The sequence below is a fragment of the Oncorhynchus masou genome, chromosome 33 (assembly GCF_036934945.1).
Source record: "Oncorhynchus masou masou isolate Uvic2021 chromosome 33, UVic_Omas_1.1, whole genome shotgun sequence".
In the NCBI taxonomy this organism is placed as follows: domain Eukaryota; kingdom Metazoa; phylum Chordata; class Actinopteri; order Salmoniformes; family Salmonidae; genus Oncorhynchus; species Oncorhynchus masou.
This window is the reverse complement of record NC_088244.1, coordinates 27,422,995-27,445,979: the sequence shown is the minus strand read 5'-3', so window position 1 is coordinate 27,445,979 and position 22,985 is coordinate 27,422,995. Positions and strand designations below refer to the sequence as shown.

At 41.4% G+C, this 22,985-nt stretch overlaps 1 protein-coding gene across 1 annotated transcript in view; it reads left to right on the top strand.

The window, feature by feature from the left end:
• LOC135528175 (nephrocystin-4-like) overlaps positions 1-22,985 on the top strand; it is a 203,596-nt gene that overhangs the window by 91,134 nt on the left and 89,477 nt on the right. Inside the window, exons 9-10 of the mRNA XM_064957075.1 lie at positions 14,093-14,284; positions 14,453-14,579. Of these exons, the coding sequence (XP_064813147.1) occupies positions 14,093-14,284; positions 14,453-14,579 (319 nt within the window). The remainder of the gene's footprint in view (positions 1-14,092; positions 14,285-14,452; positions 14,580-22,985) is intronic.

The following is a 22,985-nucleotide window of genomic DNA, read 5'->3' as shown; positions in this document are numbered from 1 at the left end:
TCCAAACATGACGAGTTGAGTTTTTACCAAAAAAGTTATATTTTGGTGTCATCTGACCATATGACATTCTCCCAATATTCTTCTGGATCATCCAAATGCTCTCTAGTAAACTTCAGACGGGCCTAGACATGTACTGGCTTAAGCAGGGGGACACGTCTGGCACTGCAGGATTTGAGTCCCTGGCGGCGTAGTGTGTTACTGATGGTATGCTTTATTACTTTGGTCCCAGCTCTCTGCAGGTCATTCACTAGGTCCCCCGTGTGGTTTTGGGATTTTTGCTCACCGTTCTTGTGATCATTTTGACCCCACGGGGTGAGATCTTGCGTGGAGCCCCAGATCGAGGGAGATTGTCAGTGGTCTTGTATGTCTTCCATTTCCTAATAATTGCTCCCACAGTTGATTTCTTCAAACCAAGCTGCTCCCCTATTGCAGATTCAGTCTTCCCAGCCTGGTGCAGGTCTACAATTTTGTTTCTGGTGTCCTTTGACAGCTCTTTGGTCTTGGCCATAGTGGAGTTTGGAGTGTGACTGTTTGAGGTTGTGGACAGGTGTATTTTCTACTGATAACAAGTTCAAACATGTGGAGGAGGACAGGGGAGCCTCCTAAAGAAGACGTTGCAGGTCTTTGAGAGCCAGAAATCTTGCTTGTTTGTAGGTGACCAAATACTTATTTTCCACCATAATTTGCAAATTAATTAATTAAAAATCCTACAATGTGATTTTCTGGATTTGTTTTGTCATAGTTGAAGTGTACCTATGATGAAAATTACAGGCCTCATCTTTTTAAGTGGGAGAACTTGCACAATTGGTGGCTGACTAAATACTTTTTTGCCCCACTGTACATATGAGATGAGTAATGTATAATGTAGGGTATGTAAACATTATATATAAAGTAGTATTGTTTTAAGTGACTAGTGATACATTTATTACATCCAACTTTGAATTATTAAAGTGGCTCGAGATTTGAGTCAGTATGTTGGCAGCAGCCACTCAATGTTAGTGATGGCTGTTTAACAGTCTGATGGCCTTGAGATAGAAGCTGTTTTTCAGTCTCTCGGTCCTAGCTTTGATGCACCTGTACTGACCTCGCCTTCTGGATGATAGCGGGGTGAACAGGCAGTTGGCTCGGGTGGTTGTTGCCCTTGATGTTCTTTTTGGCCCTCCTGTGACATCGGGTGGTATAGGTGTCTTGGATGGCAGGTAGTTTGCCCCTGCATTGTGCAGACCTCACTACCCTCTGGAGAGCCTTGCGGTTGTGGGCTGTATCACCGCACCAGGGAGTGATACATCCTGACAGGATGCTCTCAATTGTGCATCTCTAAACGTTTGAGTGTTTTTGGTGACCAGATATATTTCTTCAGCCTCCTGAGGTTGAAGAGGTGCTGTTGTTCTTCACCACGCTGTCTGTGTGGGTGGACCATTTCAGTTTGTCCGTGTTGTGTAGGCCTAGGAACTTAAAACTTTCCACGTTCTCCACTACTGTCCCGTCGATGTGGATAGGGAGGTGCTCTCTCTGCTGTTATTTTCCTGACACCACACTCCGAGTGCCCAACACCTCCTCCCTGTAGGCCGTCTCATCGTTGTTGGTAATCAAGCCCACTACTGTTGTGTCGTCTGCAAACTTCATGATTGAGTTGGAGGCATGTTTTGGCATGAGTTGGCGGCAGTGTAGCCTAGTGGTTAGAGCGTTGGACTAGTAACCGGAAGGTTGAGAGTTCAAACCCCCGAGCTGACAAGGTACAAAATCTGTCGTTCTGCCCCTGAACAGGCAGTTAACCCACTGTTCCCAGGCCGTCATTGAAAATAAGAATTTGTTCTTAACTGACTTGCCTGGTTAAATAAAGGTAAAAAAAAAAAAAAAAAAAAAAAAAAAAAAATGCATGGCCACGGAGTCATGGGTGAACAGGGAGTACAGGAGAGGGCTGAGAAGGCACCCTTGTGGGGCCCCAGTGTTGAGGATCAGCGGGGTGGAGATGTTGTTTCCTACCCTACCACCTGGGGGCGGCCTGTAAAAAAGTCCAGGACCCAGTTGCACAGGGTGGGGTCGAGACCCAGGGTCTCGAGCTTAATGACGGGTTTGGAGGGTACTATGGTGTTAAATGCTGAGCTATAGTCGATGAACAGCATTCTTACATATGTATTCCTCTTGTCCAGATGGGTTAGGGTTATACAGATGGGTTAGGGTTATACAGATGGGTTAGGGTTATACAGTGCATTCGGAAAGTATTCAGACCCCTTGACTTTTTCTAGCCTATTCTAAGGTAGATAAAATAAAATGCTCGTCAATCTACACACAATACCACATAATGACAAAGCGAAAATAGGTTTGTAGAAATTGTTACGCATTTATTAAATATAAAAAACAGATACCTTATGTACGTAAGTATTCAGACCCTTTGCTATGAGACTCGAAATTGAGCTCAGGCGCATCCTGTTTCCATTGATCATCCTTGAGATGTTTCTACAACTTGATTGGGGTCCACCTGTGGTAAATTCAATTGATTGGACATGATTTGGAAAGGCACACACTTGTCTATATAAGATCCAACAGTTGACAGTGCATGTCAGAGCAAAAACCAAGCCATGAGGTCGAATGAATTGTCCGTAGAGCTCTGAGACAGGATTGTGTCGAGGCACAGATCTGGTGAAGGTTACCAAAAAATGTATGCGTCCCCAAGAACACATTGGTCTCCGTCATTCTTAAATGGAAGTAGTTTGGAACCACCAAGACTATTCCTAGAGCTGGCCACCCAGCCACAATAAGCTATCAAGGGAGCAGGGCCTTGGACCAAGAACCCGATGGTCACTGTGACAGTGATCCAGAGTTCCTCTGTGGAGATGGGAGAACTTTCCAGAAGGACCGTCATCTCTGCAGTAAGCCACCAATCAGGCCTTTATGGTAGAGTGGCCACAGGGAAGTCGCTCCTCGATAAAAGGCATATGACAGCCTGCTTGGAGTTTGCCAAAAGGCACCTAAAGACTCTCAGACCATGAGAAACAAGATTCTCTGGTCTGATGAAACCAATATTGAACTTTTGGCCTGAATGCCAAGCGTAATTTCTGGATGAAACCTGGTACCATCCCTATGGTGAAGCATGGTGGTGGCAGCATCATGCTGTGTGGATGTTTTTCAACTGCAGGGACTGGGAGACTAGTCAGGATCGAGGGAAAGATGAACGGATCAAAGTACAGAGAGATCCTTGTTGAAAACCTGCTCAGGATCTGACTGGGGCGAAGGTTCACCTTCCAACAGGATAACGACCCTAAGCACACAGCCAAGACAACACAGGAGTGGTTTCAGGATTTCATTTAGTGGCCCAGTCAGAGCCCGGACTTGAACCCAATTAAACATCTCTGGAGAGATCTGACAATAGCTGTGTAGCAACGCTCCCCATCCAACCTGACAGAGCTTGAGAGGATCTGCAGAGAAGAATGGGAGAAACTCCCTAAATACAGCTGTGCCAAGCTTGTAGAGTCATACCCAAGAAGACTAAAGGCTGTAATTGCTGCCAAAGGTGCTTCAAGAAAGTACTGAGTAAAGGGTCTGAATATTTATGTAAATGTTATATTTTGTAAAAATGTCTAACAAGCTGTTTTTCCTTTGCCATTATGGGGTATTATGTGTAGATTGATGGGGGGGGGAAAAAACAATGAATCAATTATAGAATAAGACTGTAACATAACAAAATGTGTAAAAATTAAAGTATTCTGTACAGTTGTGGCCAAAAGTTGAGAATGACACATTAATTTCCACAGTTTGCTGCTTCAGTGTCTTTAGATATTTTTGTCAGATGTTGCTATCTAATACTGAAGTATCGTTACAAGCCTTTCATAAGTGTCAAAGGCTTTTATTGACAATTACATGAAGTTGATGCAAAGAGTCAATATTTGCAGTGTTGACCCTTCTTTTTCAAGACCTCTGCAAACCGCCCTGGCATGCTGTCAATTAACTTCTGGGCCACATCCTGACTGATGGCAGCCCATTTTTGTTTGTCCACCTGCCTCTTGAGGATTGACCACAAGTTCTCAATGGGATTAAGGTCTGGGGAGTTTCCTGGCCATGGACCCAAAATATCGATGTTTTGTTCCCCGAGCCACTTTTGCCTTTTTTTGGCAAGGTGCTCCATCATGCTGGAAAGGGCATTGTTCGTCCAAACTGTTCCTGGATGGTTGGGAGAAGTTGCTCTCGGAGGATGTGTTGGTACCATTCTTTATTCATGTTCTTAGGCAAAATTGTAAGTGAGCCCACTCCCTTAGCTGAGAAGCAACCCCATACATGAATGGTCTCAGGATGCTTTACTGTTGGCATGACACAGGACTGATGGTAGTGCTCACCTTGTCTTCCCCGGACAAGCTTTTTTCCGGATGCCCCAAACAATCGGAAAGGGGATTCATCAGAGAAAATGACTTCAGTCCTCAGCAGTCCAATCCCTGTACCTTTTACAGAATATCAGTCTGTCCCTGAAGAGAAGTGGCTTCTTTCCTGCCCTTCTTGACACAAGGCCATCCTCCAAGTCTTCGCCTCACTGTGCACTCACACCTGCCTGCTGCCATTCCTGATCAAGCTCTGTACTGGTAGTGCCCCGATCCGCAGCTGAATCAATTTTAAGAGATGCTCCTGGCGCTTGCTGGACTTTCTTGGGCGCCCTGAAGTCTTCTTCACAACAATTGAACCGCTCTCCTTGAAGTTCTTGATGATCCGATAAATGGTAGATTTAGGCGCAATCTTATTGGCAGCAAAATCCTTGCTTGTGAAGACCTTTTTGTGCAAAGCAATGATGACGGCACGTGTTTCCTTGCAGGTAACCATGGTTGGCAGAGGAAGAACAATGATTCCAAGCACCACCCTCCTTTTGAAGCGTTCCAGTCTGTTATTCAAACTCAATCAGCATGACAGAGGGATCTCCAGCCTTGTCCTCGTCACCACTCACATCTGTGTTAACGAGAGAATCACTGACATGATATCAGCTGGTCCTTTTGTGGCAGGGCTGAAATGCAGTGGAAATGTTTTTGGGGGGATTCAGTTCATTTGCATGGCAAAGAAGGACTTTGTAATTAATTGCAATCCATCTGATCACTCTTCATAACATTCTGGAGTATATGCAAATTTTCATCATACAAACTGAGGCAGCAGACTTTGTAAAAGTGTAAATTTGTGTCATTCTCAAAACTTTTGGCCACGACTGTATACTTTCCGAATACACTGTATAGACACACCCTATGTGTTTTAATGAAATGAACTATATGCATTGCGCTAGTCTGACACTAAGCTTACTTTTAACCTGACCCAACTATTTTCCTCCCTCTCCAGCTGGCTTTGTCAGATTCTGCCATTACTCCTGAATTTCCCGTTAATAGGCTACACTAGTACTCGGCAACCTTTCTCAGGTGGAATGCCAATTTATCTTACAATTTCTACCATTCTGCTTACCAGTTATGGTTTTCATATGCACATTTCCGTGAAATAGTTTCATTTAATTTATAATAACGTCTTCATATCTCAGTCATTGTCATGTAGTTAATAAACATTATATCCAAACCTAAATGAAAATGATACAAACCTAAAAAAGTAACTGATATTGCCATTACCAACTATATAAAAATAGCCTACATAAAGCCAACAAATAAAAACAAGGGCTTGGGTTTACAGTAGTTGAACAGTACAGTTAATGGAATGGATACGCTCCAGTACTTTGCTACAGTACTTTATGTAGGCTATTTACGTGTACCCTTATACAATTACAGACTGTTTTTTGTACCCTTTACATAATCATTTGCTTGGTTTTTCAGTTTGATTTGAAGTGCAGAATTGGCCAGAGGTAGTTATAATTACTTTTTCTCACATACTCGACAATTCAACTATCCGAACGACATCTTATTCAATCATATGCTGAGCTAAATGAAAAGTTAGATTGTGCCCACTGACTGCTTTGAAGGGACGTGGTTGATATACTAATATTTGCTTTGGTCGCAGAAGAGGTGATCCCCTTCTTTATGCTATGGCAAAGCCTTCACCCACCGTTATTAAATTCCTGTGTTGCTTTTGGATGTTTGTATTCTTTGCACTTATGTTCACTTCACAAGGTAGACAGATGAATAGACTACATGCATGTTCACTCCACAGGCCTGCACTGGAATCCCCTGAAAATAACAATGACTGTCTATTCCACAATAAATTGGTTTCAGCAAAAGTCCCAGCTCTCATGAACTCTCCTTGAGGATTCTGCAATCAGCCAAGGCTGAATCTGACACCCGACTCAGCTCTTCTAAGCATTATTTGGTCTTGGTAGGGCTGAGTTGAAAAGAACACAGAATCCGAGTGACTGAGTCTTCTAGCAGATGGTTGAAAATGTTAAGTTAATGATCTCGGTGCGTGTTTCTTCACTTTCTGCTGGGCTGCTCATTGTGGAGAATAAGTAGTGGAAAGCTCTGGGCCTCTTCCTGTCACTGGGTTTTGGCTGAAATAATGACTCCAACCGCCCAGCAGCCTGCACTAATAGTAATAACTATCAGACTCAGTCTCCCATCAATGCTCTTTCCTAATTTAGGAATAATTCCCAATCTCCCAGTGCTTGCGAAAAAGCCTGAGTCGTTGAAAGTCGGGCAACTTTTTGGGAATCTCAAAGGCTGTATACATTAATGCATAATTGTTTTTATCTTTCCATAGATTCGACTACTTAACATGCTGACGACACCGCTCGTGTTGAGTGTTTGAGCGTTGCAAAATACATTTACACATACTGTACATGTTATTCAACAATTCAAGTGCATTTCAGGTAAAATAACAACCCAATGTTTATATCCCAGGACAAATGAGCTAGCAACAGCAAGCTAGCTAGCTAAATGTCCATGATTGATTGTTTCATGTGTTTTCGACTTGTCCCCAAATTAATATAGTTGGTTAGAGGTTGTTTTGATATTTCAACCTGCGCGTCTCAATCACTTCTGGAGTGGATGTACAAAATCAACATGAGCGTGATGGTGAACTCACTCACGTGGCCGGTCTAGTCAGCATGTGCTTAACTCAGGCAAAGTTAATAAATTAATCTTTGTATTAGAGGTCCTGAATTGGTCACTGTCTGTAATTTAGGTGGTCTCTCTTTCAAAGTTTGAAGATTTTGTGGCCCCAGGTTACAGACATGAGATCTATATTTTCCCCCAATTTCACATTTGACAATGAAATACTTGTTTTGTCTGCGGATGCCAAAACATTGCATTTTACTCGACTAAACACGCTTGATGGATTCTTCTCCCAGAAAAATTATTTGCCATTTTCAGCAATGAGGCCTATGTGTGCAGTGACATCGCTTGCTGTTATTGTTTTCTGTATAACTTTCTGAAAAAGTTTCCCTCTCGCTCGTCTTTGCCTCAGGCGACCCTTTCTCTTTTTCTCTCTCATCTCCACTGTTGTTGCATTACCATATGCGTGTTTGCTTCCAAAAATGCAATTTAATGACACTTTTTTTTTTAAATATACACCCAATTTCTTGACTATATATTTTCAAAATATCTGAAGGGATTTCTTGACCCTAGTTAGTTTCTGAAAGGATTGTTTTTCAAACCAATGACTGTCACATAACATTTACACATTTGCATAGCTAAAGGCAAGCTTTTTTTTATTTGTTCATCTGAATATGGTAGTTGAGGGCATAGACCAACATTCAGCCTGGAATCTGATGGCATGGAGACAACATCGCTCTGTTGTCACGACAGGTCGTTCATTGTATTGTAGCTGAACATGACTCACTGAGTAAGATTACAGAATGAGTCAGTGCTCCTGATCTTGGAGGTGTCACCTACTCATTTGCACTGTGTTGATCCAAGGAGGGGGGCTTGAGCTTACTAAGACCAATGGCCATATGTCCCCCCTCAAGCCATCACAATTAAACCGCCTACATCCGCTCCTTGGCATAGTGTTGAGCTCCCTCTACTAGATGATTGCAATATTCACTCAGTGAGAGAACACAATGCTAGAGCTTACTTCTGCCGTTGAACAATGTTGACTGTCTGTATACAGTATGTTTGTGTTCAAAGATTAGCCACATAATAAATGTTGCATTTCCCACCCGGCTTCAGCCGTACAGTACCTATTTATAATGTTGTTTGTTTGTTTGTTTGTTTACTCAGATGATGATTGAAGAGCCGTATTGAGAATCTCCACAAGATGCTTTTGTCTGCCCAGTTGAGTTGCTGCTCTATGCAGTTTGTGTAGATCACACCACGTTGATGCCTAAACGGAGTGCTCTTTCAAAACCTCACACAGAAAATTGTGTTAGGGAGTTAACTGTCCCCTGAATGGGTTCCTTTTGTTCCATTGCTTGTATACTATCGGCTGTGTTTGGTGGTAAACTGTGTAATAAAGATTTCTTGGAATGTATCTTGTTGAAAGAACCCTCTCTGTGCCAGTTAATAAGAGTGTTTGGGTTCATGTTGATGCTATCGTGGCAGTTCTGAAGGCTGTGCTGAAGAGCTATCTATGCAGAAACATGCCCAGTTTCAAAGGGTTGTTCGCCTCCAGCTCGTGTGGATATAAAATGCACTAACAGTCATTTAGTCAAGTTTGAGCAGTTTTCTACAGTTGGAAGACTTTGGAAGTTCGTGATAAGAGGCGAACGCTGGACTGATAAGAGCGTTCTCTGCACTGTAGAAGACGCCTGTAATTGGTGCTTTGTTTCCCCTCACATTTGCTCCTCAGATATCCAACCAGCATTTCTTCCCACAGGTCAAACCCAAACCGAGAATATTCATTAAACATTGCAGAACAAAGTGTTAGACCATGTGCAGACACGACAGTCTGCTCTGAGCGAGAGCTCAAAAGAGAGGGTGTAGAAAACAGACACATTAGATAAATTGCCTCATATTTTTTTACTGGCTACTTCCACCACACAAACTTATCTCTCCCTAGTTAAGTAATTTTTACATAATCATCACTTTCAAATGGACTCGCATGAATTAATGTTTCTTATGAAACATCTTATTAATTCGACCTCGTGAAATGGAAAAACAGGCAGTGCCTCCTGGGAATATATATGGCTATCTTTTTTACGGTCCCCATTTTCGAGTTTCAATTCAGTGAAGTATCAGTTAATGTCTGCACTTGCGGGGGGAATACAGTGCATTCGGAAAGTATTCAGACCCCTTCACTGTTTCCACGTTTTGTTATGTTACAGCCTTATTCTAAAACGGATTAAATCAATCTACGCACAATACCCCATAATGACAAAACAAAAACAGGTTTTTGGAAATGTTTCCAAATATACTAAAAATAAAAACTGAAATATCACATTTACATAATTATTCAGACCCTTTACTCAGTACTTTGTTGAAGCACCTTTGGCAGCGATTACATCCTCAAGTCTTCTTGGGTATGATGTTACAAGCTTGGCACAGCTGTATTTGGAGAGTTTATCCCATTCTTCTCTACAGATCCTCTCAAGCTCTGCCAGGTTGAAATGGGGAGCATCGCTGCAAAGCTATTTTCAGGTCTCTAGAGATGTTCCACATAGGAACTCTGGAGCTCTGTCAGAGTGACCACCTGGTTCTTGATCACCTCCCTGACCAAGGCCCTTCTAGGAAGAGTCTTGGTTGTTCCGAACTTATTCCATTTAAGAATGATGGAGGCCACTGTGTTCTTGGGGATCTTCAATGCTGCATAAATGTTTTGGTACCCTTCCCCAGATCTGTGCCTCGACACAATCCTGTCTCGGAGCTCTACAGACAATTAATTTGACTTTATGGCTTGGTTTTTGCTCTGACATGCACTGTCAACTGTGGGACCTTTTTTTTTTTTTTTTTATTTAATCCATTTTAGAAATGAAGCTGTAACGTAACAAAATGTGGGAAAAGGGTATGAGTACTTTCCGAATGCACTTTATGACATGGAAAAGTTGATTCTGAATGTTATCAGATCTTCAACCAAAACCTAATATTAGATAAAGGGAATCTGATTTGACAAATAACAAAATATATATATATATATTTAATTAACACAGTTATGCAACACCCAATTCCCCTGTGTGAAAAAGTAATTGCGCCCTTACACTAAGTAGCTGTATTGACTGCAACCAAATGCTTCCTGTAGTTGTTGATCAGTCTCTCATCGCTGTGGAGGAATTTTGGCCCACCCTTGCATGCAGAACTGCTTTAACTCAGTTGGGATTAGGTCTGGACTTTGACTAGGCTATTCCAAAACTTAAAATGTGTTGTTTTTTAGCCATTTTCATGTAGACTTGATTTTGTGTTTTGTATTATTATCTTGCTGTATGACCCAGCTGCGCTTCAGCTCACAAACGGATGGCCTGACATTCTTCTGTAGAATTCTCTGATAGATAGCAGAATTAATTATTCATTCAATTAAGGCAAGTTGTCCAGGTCCTGAGGCAGCAAAGCATCCCAAAACCATCATTTTCGCCAGGCATAATGGGACTCATGTCATCCAAAAAGTTATGCTTTTGGTGTATCTGTCTATAGACCATTCTTCCAAGAGTCTTGATTATCCAGTTGCTTTTAGGTGCTTTTTGGTCAACTTTTTGCACGATACTGTATGGGTCCCATTTAAAAGCCATTGCACCTTCATCTTGACACTACCCCACCATTGTAACATGTTAGGGGAACCTATAGAAATGCATTTATTAATGTCTACATTGGTTTTTGCCACATGTATTCTATTACAGACACCCTAATGAATCATTTTTAATTATATTGTGTGCTAAACATTTTTTTAAATTAAGATAGATATATAAACAATTTCCTTTAAGTGTAATTCTAATGTTACTGTCCCCACTTGAAACATTTCATTGAAATACTGTAGAATTTCATTTCTCCTTATGAAAGGCCTGCTTCTTCTGGGGAGTGCCAATAGAGAGCAGTAGTAACAGCGTCTTTTTGGAGGCACTAACTCCTCAATGGCTTGTTGACCAAAGCCTTTGGGGAAATTAATGGAGTTGTTGTAGTGTTATTGGATGAAAGCCCAAAATAATGTATACTAAGCCTGTGTTAACCTCAGACCTTATTTTCAGCGTTTATCCCAAAACCCTATTCTTTCACAATTCATTTTCCACATTGGAATTGCTGAACGAATCTGATGTAACTCATTTCCATTTTTTAAGACTACAAGCTGGCGAGCTCTGTATGGCGGACCGGTGGCTTCAAAGCCTCTCATTGGCCAATACATAGCATCAGCAATCCAGGGTTTATTTATGCTGTATACAAAATTGGTCAGGATGCAACCTTGAGGGGCTTTATTCATCTGTTGTTGAACGGAACACATTCAGAATGATTTTATTTCTCTAGAATACTGTATCTGACGTGGCCTTGGCACATGCAGGGTTTCTTATGTATTTCGTCCTCCCTACCTGTGATTGATTACTTTGGTCTGAGGCTGACCGGCTTATTAATTCTGCGAAACTGCTCGCGGGAATTACATTTTTTCCATGAATGGCTGTCTTCAGAGTGAAGTAGAGGCGCCACGGGACTCATTGTAAATCATGTTTAAGCACAACAAATCTGCTCCTAAAATACACGTGTGACTGTTCTCAGGTGATGGGGGAGATGTATCACTTGTATTAAGGCCTACTGTAGAACGGGTCTAGCTTGGAAGAGCGCGTGCGTGCATTTGTTCAAACATAGAAGGCTCATGATATTTGAGGAGCTGTGCAATATCAGTAATTAATATGACGCAAATATCAATGAATATTACAAGTGCTGTACATCACAACATGAACATTAAAGGGATACTTCAGGATTTTGGCAAAGAAGCCCTTTATCTACTTCCCCAGAGTCCAATGAACTCGTGGATACCATTTTTATGTCTCTGGTGCAGTTTGAAGGAAGTTGCTAACTAGCATTAGCGCAAGGACTAGAAGTCTATTGTAACTGCTAGCATGCTAGGAGATACCATAGACTTCCAGTAATTGTGCAAGTTAGCATTGGCTTGTAAAACAACCTATAACCTCCTTCATACTGGATGCAGAGACATACAAATTGTATCCATGAGTTAATCTGACTCTTGGGAAGTAGATAAAGCTGAAATCCTGAAGTATACCTTTAAATGGTGTAAATTGTTTTCTACATAGTCCTCTTTCCTCCTCAGTTTGCCTTTAAATATTTGTTTCCCCTTTCTGTTTACTTGCTAAGCCACCCTCTTCATTTGAAACACCAAAACTATCCCTGAATTCGATTCAGGTGGTTAACAAGGTAAACAAGCGAAATCCCAGGAGATTCACATCTAATTGTACCTACACACTGAAGAAGGCTGTAAATCTGAAATGTCTGTGTACACTATCACTGAAGCAGTAAAAAATGTCAAATAGAGAAAAATGAAGTAAGCTTTATGCAACATATTTTTGAGTACGAACCCATTACACCTCTTTGTTCCTCTAGTTTCTATCGACCCCCAGTTACAGAACCCCTGATCATGTCCACATTGCTCATACTATGGCCTATGGACCAATGTCCTATAGACTGAACATGCTTTAGTAACATTCCTCTGGGACTCCAGCAAGGTTATTATAGTAAATGAAAACTAAAATGGGAAAACAATTTAGTAAACTGAAATAAAATAATTAAGAAAAACATTTGAATAACGAAAACAATACTGAAACTATATTTGACTGCAAAACTAACTAAAATGAAAAACTCATTGTTCAGTTATAGGTATATAAAGTAAAGCAATGCTGGAAAGGACAAAAGCAAATGTGTTGTAGTATCAGCAGCGTGTGTGGAACTGGGAAAAGCCAACCAACCTCAAAGTTAATCTGAACAGCGCCCACCAAGAAATACAAACAATTTCAGGATAAAGATGAGGTGAGACAGCCACCAGCTCTTAGTAGCTGCACATCAACCGTAACGTTAGGCCAACGCACATTAGCCATTTGCCTGAAAATAGCAGAAACATGGCAACCTAATTCAAATGAGTTAAAAAAATAAAAAAAAATAGAAGAAGCACTCATTCATTTATTCATCCAGTCTGGCAAGTCCACAAGACTGTGCTATTAGCCAGCCTTCAGAAAATTCAACCAAACACTTAATCCCAAATGTAATACTCCTGGCACTTCTAGAGTAACGGGGTGATTGCTTTGCAAATGGATACAGAAACCCAGAAAGTTCAGGAGATACTGAAAGAGACATCGAAATAACCATTTGTTTATGGGCATATCAGCCTGCTTCAATGAGGCACAGCATCTGTGTTGCTCAACCTACAAGAGAAGGTCTTACTCGTCGTAACTGACAACTGGGCAACATAGTCAAGTCTCATTTAAGATTGATTTATAATTTAAACATAACCAAACCTATGACCTGACTCATCACCTTGTGTATTACGGCCCCCCCAGTGGGAAAATTTGATATCCCCCAAAACACAAGCTATAGGCCTACAACACATAAATGGCTCCGAGCCTACGTACTTTCTTTCCCTAACACTAAAACTGAAACTAAATAATATAATAAGTTATAAAACTCAAACTAAAACAAAAGTAGTAAATCAAGAATGAACTAACTGAAACTAAACTAGAAATAAACAAACTAATAGAAATAAAAAACTAATAGAAAATCACAACTATAATAACCTTGGACTCCAGTCTTGCCTGGAGCGAAAGGACAATGCCCTCAAATTGGAATTGCTGCACCACTATTGTTTTTCCTCAGCCATTTAATTTTCGCCTCTTTCAACCATGATACAATATTTGCTGAGAAAGCCATTGGAGCAAATTGAACTTTTTTCGACTGTCGAGAAGACCGTTGACTGATAAGGACCTCTGACGGTATACTGACTTCGAAACCATTTCCACTGCTCCTGATCGGAATACTAACAGGAATGGTATAAACTCCCACAAATAAAGATAGCTAGTATTCACAAACGGTTATTTTTCTACGTGGAATTATTGTGTAACAGCAGTTATAACATATAGACTACACATGCTTGCTTACTTACTTTATGAATCCTCTTCATCCCTTTCGGGAACATAAGGTCACAAGGAGCTCTCTACACTTCTTCCTGTCTGGCAACGTGTTGTGCCTCACACTACATATAAGGCTTGAAGTATTTCTTTACCGCTAAAGGTTCTACTGACTTTGGGTGTTTTTGTGTTCCAAAGCTCTCCTCGACCTCCACAATCTCCCGGACAGCCTTCATGCAGTGCCTGCGCTGGGGGGTGTGGTGCCCCTTCCAGGAGTGGGGTGCCCTGAGGGCCGAAGAAGTGAAGCTTAGTCTGCAGGGAGGCTCTACGCCCAACCCCTATGGAATCATGGCCTATACCTCTTCCTCCAACAGCCAAAGTCCTGCCCAGGTAACATATTTCTCATAATGTGTGATATTAACCAATTCATTAGATGAGATGATGGATCAGCTGATCATTTGGCAGTCCCACACTGACTTCTCTTTCTATCTCCCTTTCTGTCTTTCTCTCGCTCTGCCTCTCTCGCTTTCTGTCTTTCTCTCTGGTCCTCTCTCGGAGGTGGTCGATGAGAGGGACATGGTCAGGTTCCGTCTGTCTTCCAGCTCAGTGCAGAAGGCCTCGTCCAGCACAGCCGTGACTCTGAGGAGGAGCAGGACAGGACAGCAGAGGAAACCTCCCTCACCAGGTACATATCATCACGGGGGGATATCTCCATCTGTATCAGTCATGGATGGGACTCTTCCTGATTCATCAGGAATTCCTGCTTTTCTGGACATTATCCTTATTAACATTTTTATTTGAACTGAAGTATCCAATAGCCAACATCCAGCTTTTTCTGCTTTTCTATGTTGTCTTAATCACATTGCTGACATGTATCAGCAGCATCAGTCACAATGTCCTTTTATTTCTCATAATTAAAAAAAATAAAAATATTTTTACCTTTATTTTACTAGGCAAGTCAGTTAAGAACAAATTCTTATTTTCAATGACGACCTAGGAACAGTGGGTTAACTGCCTGTTCAGGGTCAGAACGACAGATTTGTACCTTGTCAGCTCGGGGATTTGAACTTGCAACCTTTCGGTTACTAGTCCAACGCTCTAACCAGTAGGCTACCCTAATGGCTTTAGTCGTCTTCCCCCAAACGACTGACACATTCTGAAATCCTAAGTAGTGAAGAGATTCCCTTTTAAAATGGCTGACATAGAAAAGGTTATTTCTAGTTTGAATTGGACTTTGAAATCACTTCAAACGTCACTGCCTGTGTTTGTTTCCTCACCATAACAGGTTTTGTTTATCATAACAGGGAAAACATACTTTTCAGGCACACACACTGCTGCAGTTAGTCACCCCTGAAGAAGGGCTTCAAAGTTCTGACTACCATCCATCAGAAGCAATATGCATAATGGGACTCCCAACCACCGTAGTGTTATCTCATTGGCACCACCTGCTCTCTACAGGATTAGAATGCTCCGACAAAGAAGTAGAGTACCCGGAAGAGACTTTGGCCAGGGCCCGATATGGCCACTTGATTTTGAACAAGCCTGACATCGGTATCTCACGCTAGCTTCTGCTCCGGGAAAAGAGTTGAGTTGCGATCCGAACTCATCAGACTCTAGCCTTTTTGGTAGGCTATGTATGCAGCAGAACTGGAGACATATTTTGTTATCATATGTGAAAGCACTGATATGTTACTGTCTATGTATGGCACTCTATGTATAGCAACAAAGGCTAATGATATGACACTATTGTATTAGGGTACAGTTGAAACCTATATTGAAGGCACAGTTATTAGATCTCTTGTTCTATTAGTTATATTATTTCAGGTTTTTCCCAGAAAAGAGGTGGAAACCTCGAGAGATTTCCTGATAAAAGAAAGGTTAGATGAATTGCATTATTTATCTCCCATACTGAGCTTTAGAAAGATAAAGCGATTTATTTATTTCATTTCATTTTATTTGAACATAAAAACAAAGAAAATAATAATAACTTTACAAGTGTCACTTATTGGAACTCCAAGCAGTTGTCTGTCACGGAATTGATTTATAAAATCCTAGTAAACACTTGGCACTCAGACACTCAGTCCATTGTCGTTGACAGAGGGTATATCTTGACTCTGAGTGGACTCTACATAGCCAATGATTTCCATCCTAATGTTGTCGCTAGCCAGCTTATCTTCCTACACGGAGAATGGAGTTGATTGAGGTTCAGTTGGGGTGGCTGCTTCTTTGCAAAGTCTGTTTAATGACAGTTGAATCAGCGGTTGAAGTGTCCTCGAAAAGTCACCTAAATTATTTTGTGTTGGCTGCTGTTAAAGAAGTACAATATCATGAATCTCTGTCATTATTTTGATTTGGTGGTTTGAACAGTGCTAACTGGTCTCTGATTAGACAGGGGTGTATGTGTCGTTGTGTACAGTACGTGCACTCATGTGTATTTGTTTTGTGCATTCTTGGCCACGTGTACGTGTGCGCATCTGTGCGCGTGTGTGTGCTTGTGTATAAGTGTGTGTGTGTGTTTGTATGTTTGTGTTTTCATCTGTATGTTTCTCTGGGAGGCTGATAGAAACAACAGCTCATTTACAAGCCGAGATGTGTAATTTATGTCTTTGTCGCCCCATGGCTGCATCCGACAAGCAAGGAGGATCAAAGGAGGATCAAACATTCCACATTGCATTCCTACCCCTTCAGCCAGTTATTTTGAAATAGGGAAAGTAAGACACTTATCGATTCATACCGTTTTAGATGTTTCCATGAGAAATGTATGATGGGCATTAAACCGAGTTCAGTATTTGTGTTTATTATAGATCCCCGTTAGCTGCTGCCATGGCAGCAACTACTCTTCCTGGAGTCTCGCAAAATGAAGGCCGTTATACAATTTTAAAAACATTACGATACATTCATTTCAGAATTCATAACAAACTAAGTGTGTGCCCTCAGGCCCATACTCCACTACCACATATCAACAACGCAAAATCCATGTGTGTGTATAGTGCGTATGTTATTGTGTGTGTCTATGTTTGTTACTTCACAGTCCCCGCTCTTCTATAAGGTGTATTTTTATCTACTTTATAAATCTGATTCTACTGTTTGCATCAGTTACCTGATGTGGAATGTAGTTCCATGTTGTCATGGCTCTATGTAGTTCTGTGCGCCTCCCGTAGTCTGTTTTGGACTTGGGGACTGTGAAGAGACCTCTGGTGGCATGTCTTGTGGGGTGTGACTTATGCATTCTCACACAGTCCATGCACTCCCAGTAATCAGGGAAGTAGCTACAGAACCCGCACTGTTTGCTTGACCGCCATCGTGTACAACTTGGCTAATGATAAGCAAAACGGGGAAAAACATCTAGCTGTGTCCTCTTAGATTATTAAATAATTCATTCCAATGGCCCATACTTGCATTATTCACAATTCCCGGATTTCTCAGCTGTCAACATCTGTTTATCACTGATAAATCCACTTAATGATTTGAAAAGTTGAGTCTGCAGTGCCACTTAAAAGCACTTCAAACAAAATGGATGCCATAGAGTAGGTTGGTGCCATGGTAGTGTCATGGTACTAGTTCATCATCCAGCACTACTGTGTCCTCCTGTCCACACTTACTGTAGTCTGAGCAGATGGATGCTACAGCAAGGCTCCTGCACCCCAGGCTACTCTAGCCATTTCCAAAAGGCCAGTCTGAGCCAACAAAGAAAGAATGAGAGTCACAGAGAAGGGGGGTGAGTGAGAGGGTGAGTGAGAGGGTTAGAGTGAAAGGGTTAGAGTGAGAGGGTTAGAGTGAGAGGGTTAGAGTGAGAGGGTTAGAGTGAGAGGGTTAGAGTGAGAGGGTTAGAGTGAGAGGGTTAGAGTGAGAGGGTTAGAGTGAGAGTTAGAGTTAGAGAGAGTTAGAGAGAGAAATGGGGAGCCTTACATTTTGCCATCACTATGGCTACCAGTGCAGTTCAACCAACGTTGCGTCAGACATTTGAATCAGACTGTGACTGTGTCTAAAAGACAACACTGTCATAGATTGTCTGAGTGATGTTCCACTGTGTGCTTACTATCTAGTCTACAATAGGACAATTCTAGTGGTTCATGGAAGTTGAATGTAGAGAAACATGTAACTGCTAAAATAATGGAAACACTTGAGTAAATGAGGGTTCTGGCAGCTCTGTTCTGGCAGCTCTTATGGTGTGCGGTGCATTTTCCTGGTATGGTTTAGGTTCACTTAAACCTTTTAGAGGGCAAGGTAAACGGCAATAAATACATAGCCAATTTAAGTGATTACTTTCAACCTATAGTATGGTGAATCATTTCTATCCTGATTGGAGTGGATGACAATCCCTCCATCCACAGGGCACGAGTCGAGTAGTCACTGAGTGGTTTGATGAGCATTGAAGCTGTTCTGGCGGCTCGTGGTGCCCAACATCCTATTAAGACACTTTATGTTGGTGTTTGCATTATTTTGGCAGTTACTTGTAGCTCCGGGGTGACATTATAGATACAGATCTAGGATCAGCTTCTCCTCCCCCAATTCCAACCTTAGCAGTTGGTTAGGAAAATGCTAAACTGATCCATGATCAGCATCTAGGTCCATCTTCACCTTACACTGTAGGGTAGGTAACTGCCAAAATAAAGGAAACACCAACATAAAGTGTTCATAAAATAGAACAGCTTCAATGCACCTTGGCATAGATTCTATAAGATTCTGGAACTCTATTGGAGGGATAAAACAGCATTCTTCCATGAGAAATACCATCATTTGGTGTTTTGTTGATGGTGGTGGAAAAACGCTGTCTCACACAATGCCCAAACTGGACGCACATGTGCGCTGTGCGCAAATTGATTTTGTCCCCCCATACACCAAACACGATCACGACACACATGTTGAATATCAAAACAAACTTTTGAACCAATTATATTAATTTGGGGACAGGTCGAAAAGCATTAAACATTTATGACAATTTAGCTAGCTAGCTTGCTGTTGCTATCTAATTTGTCCTGGGATATACACGTTAAGTTGTTATTTTACCTGAAATGCATTCAAACAATTAATCCACACATGAAACGGTCAACCAAATTGTTTCTAGTCATCTCCCCCTTCCAAGTTTTTTCTTCTTTGGACTTTATATGGCGATTGGCATCTAACTTTCATAATAAGGAGATAGCATGTGGGTATATGCTTTTATAAACCAATGAGAACATGGGAGAGGCAGGACTTGCACCGCGTTCAGCGTTACAAATAGAACTGACTTCTATTTTAGCACTTGGCAACGCAGACGCTCGTTGGTACATGCAAGCAGTTTGGGTGCAATGATTGAATTACATGTATGTGTACAGTTATTTTTGCAATGCGAGCGGTGTGGTCAGCATGTTAGGCGCCGCTCCAGAATCAATTGTTCAATTGGGTTGTGATCTGGTGACTGACACACAAACACACAAACTTTAAACCCCCTATGCTCCTTTGAGAACCATCTTTCAAAGTCAATGAGAACTCATCTAGCCATGGTTTTTAATGTGTAACTGGTCTTCTTGAAATGTTAATTACTTAATTAACTCAGCAACCACACCTGTGTGACCAGCACCTGATTTGAATATACAGTACCAGTCAAATGTTTGGACACACCTACTCATTCAAGGGTTTTTCTTTATTTTTACTATGGTCTACATTGTAGAATAATAGTGAAGACATCAACACTATGAAATAATACATATGGAATATCATGTACTAATCAAAAAAGTGTTAAACAAATCAAAATACATTTTATATTTGACTTTCTTCTGAGTAGCCACCCTTTGCCTTGATGACAGCTTTGGCATATTCTCAACCAGCTTCATGAGGAATGCTTTTCCAACAGATTTGAAGGAGTTCCCACATATACTGAGCACTTGTTGGCTGCTTTTCCTTCACTCTGCAGTCCAACTCATCTCAAACCATCTCAATTGGGTTGAGGTTGGGTGATTGTGGAGGCCAGGTCATCTGATGCAACACTCCATCACTCTGCTTGGTCAAATAGCCCTTACACAGCCTGGAGGTGTGTTTTGGGTCATTGTCCTGTTGAAATACAAATGATAGTACAACTAAGCGCAAACCAGATGAGATGGCGTATTGCTGTGGTAGCCATGCTGGTTATGTGTGCCTTGAATTCTAAATAAATCATGACAGTATCACCAGAAAAGCACCATCACACCACCTCCTCCAGGCTTCACGGAAGGAACCACACATGCAGAGATCATCCATTCACCGACTCTGCGTCTCACAAAGGCATGGCGATTGGAACCAAAACCTCAATTTTGGACTCATCAGACCAGAGGACAGATTTCCACCGGTCTATGTCCATTGCTTGTGTTTCTTGGCCCAAACAAGTCTCTTCTTCTTATTGCTGTCCTTTTAGTAGTGGTTTCTTTGCAGCAATTCGAACATGAAGGCCTGATTCACGTAGTCTCCTCTGAACAGTTGATGTTGAGATGTGTATGTTACTTGAACTCTGTGAAGCATTTATTTGTGCTGCAATTTCTGAGGCTGGTAACGCTAATGAACTTACAATATTCTCTGCAGCAGAGGTAACTTTGGGTATTCCGTTCCTGTGGCGGTCCTCATAAGAGCCAGTTTCATCATTAGTGCTTGATGGTTTATGCAACTTGAAGAAACTTTCAAAGTTCTTGAAATTTTCCACATTGTGTGACTTTTATGTCTTAAACTAATAATGGACTGTCGTTTCTCTTTGCTTATTTGAGCTGTTCTTGCCATAATATGGACTTGGTCTTTTACTTAATAGGGCTGTCTTCTGTATGCCACCCCTACCTTGTCACAACACAACTGATTGGCTCAAACGCATTGAGAAGGAATGAAATGAATTGATTGAAATGCTTCCAGTTGACTACCTCATGAAGCTGGTTGAGAGAATGCCAAGAGTATGCAAAGCTGTCATCAAGGCAAAGGGTGGCTACTTTGAGTAATCTCATATAAAATATATTTTGATTTGTTTAACACTTTTTTGGTTACTAAATGATTCCATATTTGTTATTTCATAGTTTTGATGTCCTCAGTATTATTCTACAATGTAGAACATAGTAAAACTAAAGAAAATCCCTTGAATGAGTAGGTGTGTCCAAACTTTTGACTGTACTTTTTATCCCTCATTAAGTGTTTCCTTTATTTTGGCAGATCTGTAGATCTCTGTAGTGATCCAGTGCATTCGTAAAAGTATTCAGACCCCTTGACCCTTTTCACATTTTGTTACTTTACAGCTTTGTTCTAAAATTGATTGAATTGTTCTTTTTTTCCTCATCAAACTACACACAAGACCCCATAATGGCACAACCAAATACAGGTTTTTCTTTTTTTGTGACTGTATTAAAAATGTTAAAAACCATCACATTTACATACATTTTCTGACCCTTTACCCAGTCTTTGTTCAAGCACCTTTGGCAGCGATAACAGCCTTGCGTATTCTTGGGTTTGACGCTACAAGTTTGGCACACCTATATTTGGGGAGTTTTTTTAGTTCTTCTCAGTAGACCTTGTCAAGGTCTGTCAGCTTGGATTGGGAGCATCACTGCACAGCTTTTTTCAGGTCTCCAGAGATGTTCGATCGGGTTCAAGTCCAGGCTCTGGCTTGGCCACTCAAGGACATTCAGAGACTTGTTCTGAAGCTTCTCCTGCGTTGTCTTGGCTGTGTTTTTAGGGTTATTGTCCTGTTGGAAGGTGAACCTTGGCCCCAGTCTGAGGTCCTGAGGACTCTGGAGCAGGTTTTCATCAAGGATCTCTCCTCTAGACGTGACACTTGGCATTCACGCCAAAGAGTTCAATCTTGGTTTCATCAGACCAGAGAATGTGGCTTTGTCATGGTCTGAGAGTCTTTAGGTGCCTTTTGTCAAACTCCAAGCAGGCCTTCATGTGCCTTTTATTGAGGGGTGGCTTCCATCTCTCCACTCTACCTTAAAGGCCTGATTGGTGGATTGCTGCAGAGATGGTTGTCCTTCTGTAAGTTTCTCCCATCTCTACCTAGCAACCATCGGGTTCTTGGTCACCTCCCTGACCAAGGACCCCTGACCTCCCTGACCGTTCTCCCCCGATTGCTCAGTTTGGCTGGGCGGCCAGCTCTAGGAAGATTCTTGGTGGTTACCAAACTTCTTCCATTTAAGAATGATGGAGGCCACTGTGTTCTTGCGGACCTTCAATGCTGCATGTTTTGGTACCCTTCCCCAGATCTGTGCCTCTACACAATCCTGTCTCTGAGCTCCACGGAGCTCCTTCGATCTCATGGCTTGGTTTTTGCTCTGACATGCACTGTCAACTGCGGGACCTTATAAAGACAGGTGTCCCTTCCAAATCATGTCCAATCAATTGAATTTACCACAGGTGGACTCCAATCAAAGTAGAGAAACATCTCCAGGATGATCAATGGAAACAGGATGCACCTGAGATCAGTTTTTTTTACACATTTGCAAACATTTCTAAAAACCTGTTTTCACTTTGTTATTATGGGGTTTTGTGTGTAGATTGATCAGGAACATTTTTTATTTCATCCATTTTATAATAAGGCTGTAACATAACAAGTTGGGGGAAAAAGTCGAGGGGTCTAAATAATTTCCGAATGTACTGTAAATCATTGTAGTTCTGTGTATATGTCACTTTTTCGTTACTGTGTATGCATCTTATAGGGATGTCATTGGATGGCAAATTCAGCCAAGATTATGACTGTGCAAGTAAAATGTACATTTTACAGCTAACTACATCCCTTTTCCTCCACCACCTGGGATATGTCCCAAATGGTACCCTATTCCCTTTATAATGTACTACTTTTGACCAGAGCCCTATGTAGGGAATAGAGTGCCGTTTGGGACGTAGTCCTGGTTATGTTCTATTATTGGACCGCGGGGAGGAAATGACTCAATGTTATTAACTTTGGATCGTAGGAATAATGAAGAAGTGTTTGTATTTAGTGGAGTGAACAGAAGTCACGGCAGAAGGAAGGCAATGCGGGCTGAATGAGAATAGTTATGTGAGAAGGTTGCCATAGAATTCCGTATTGAGTCTACCCATACGTTTATCAGTCAATTTGATATGGTCAGAGGCTCTATTTCCCTTCTAGGATTTATATTTCTAT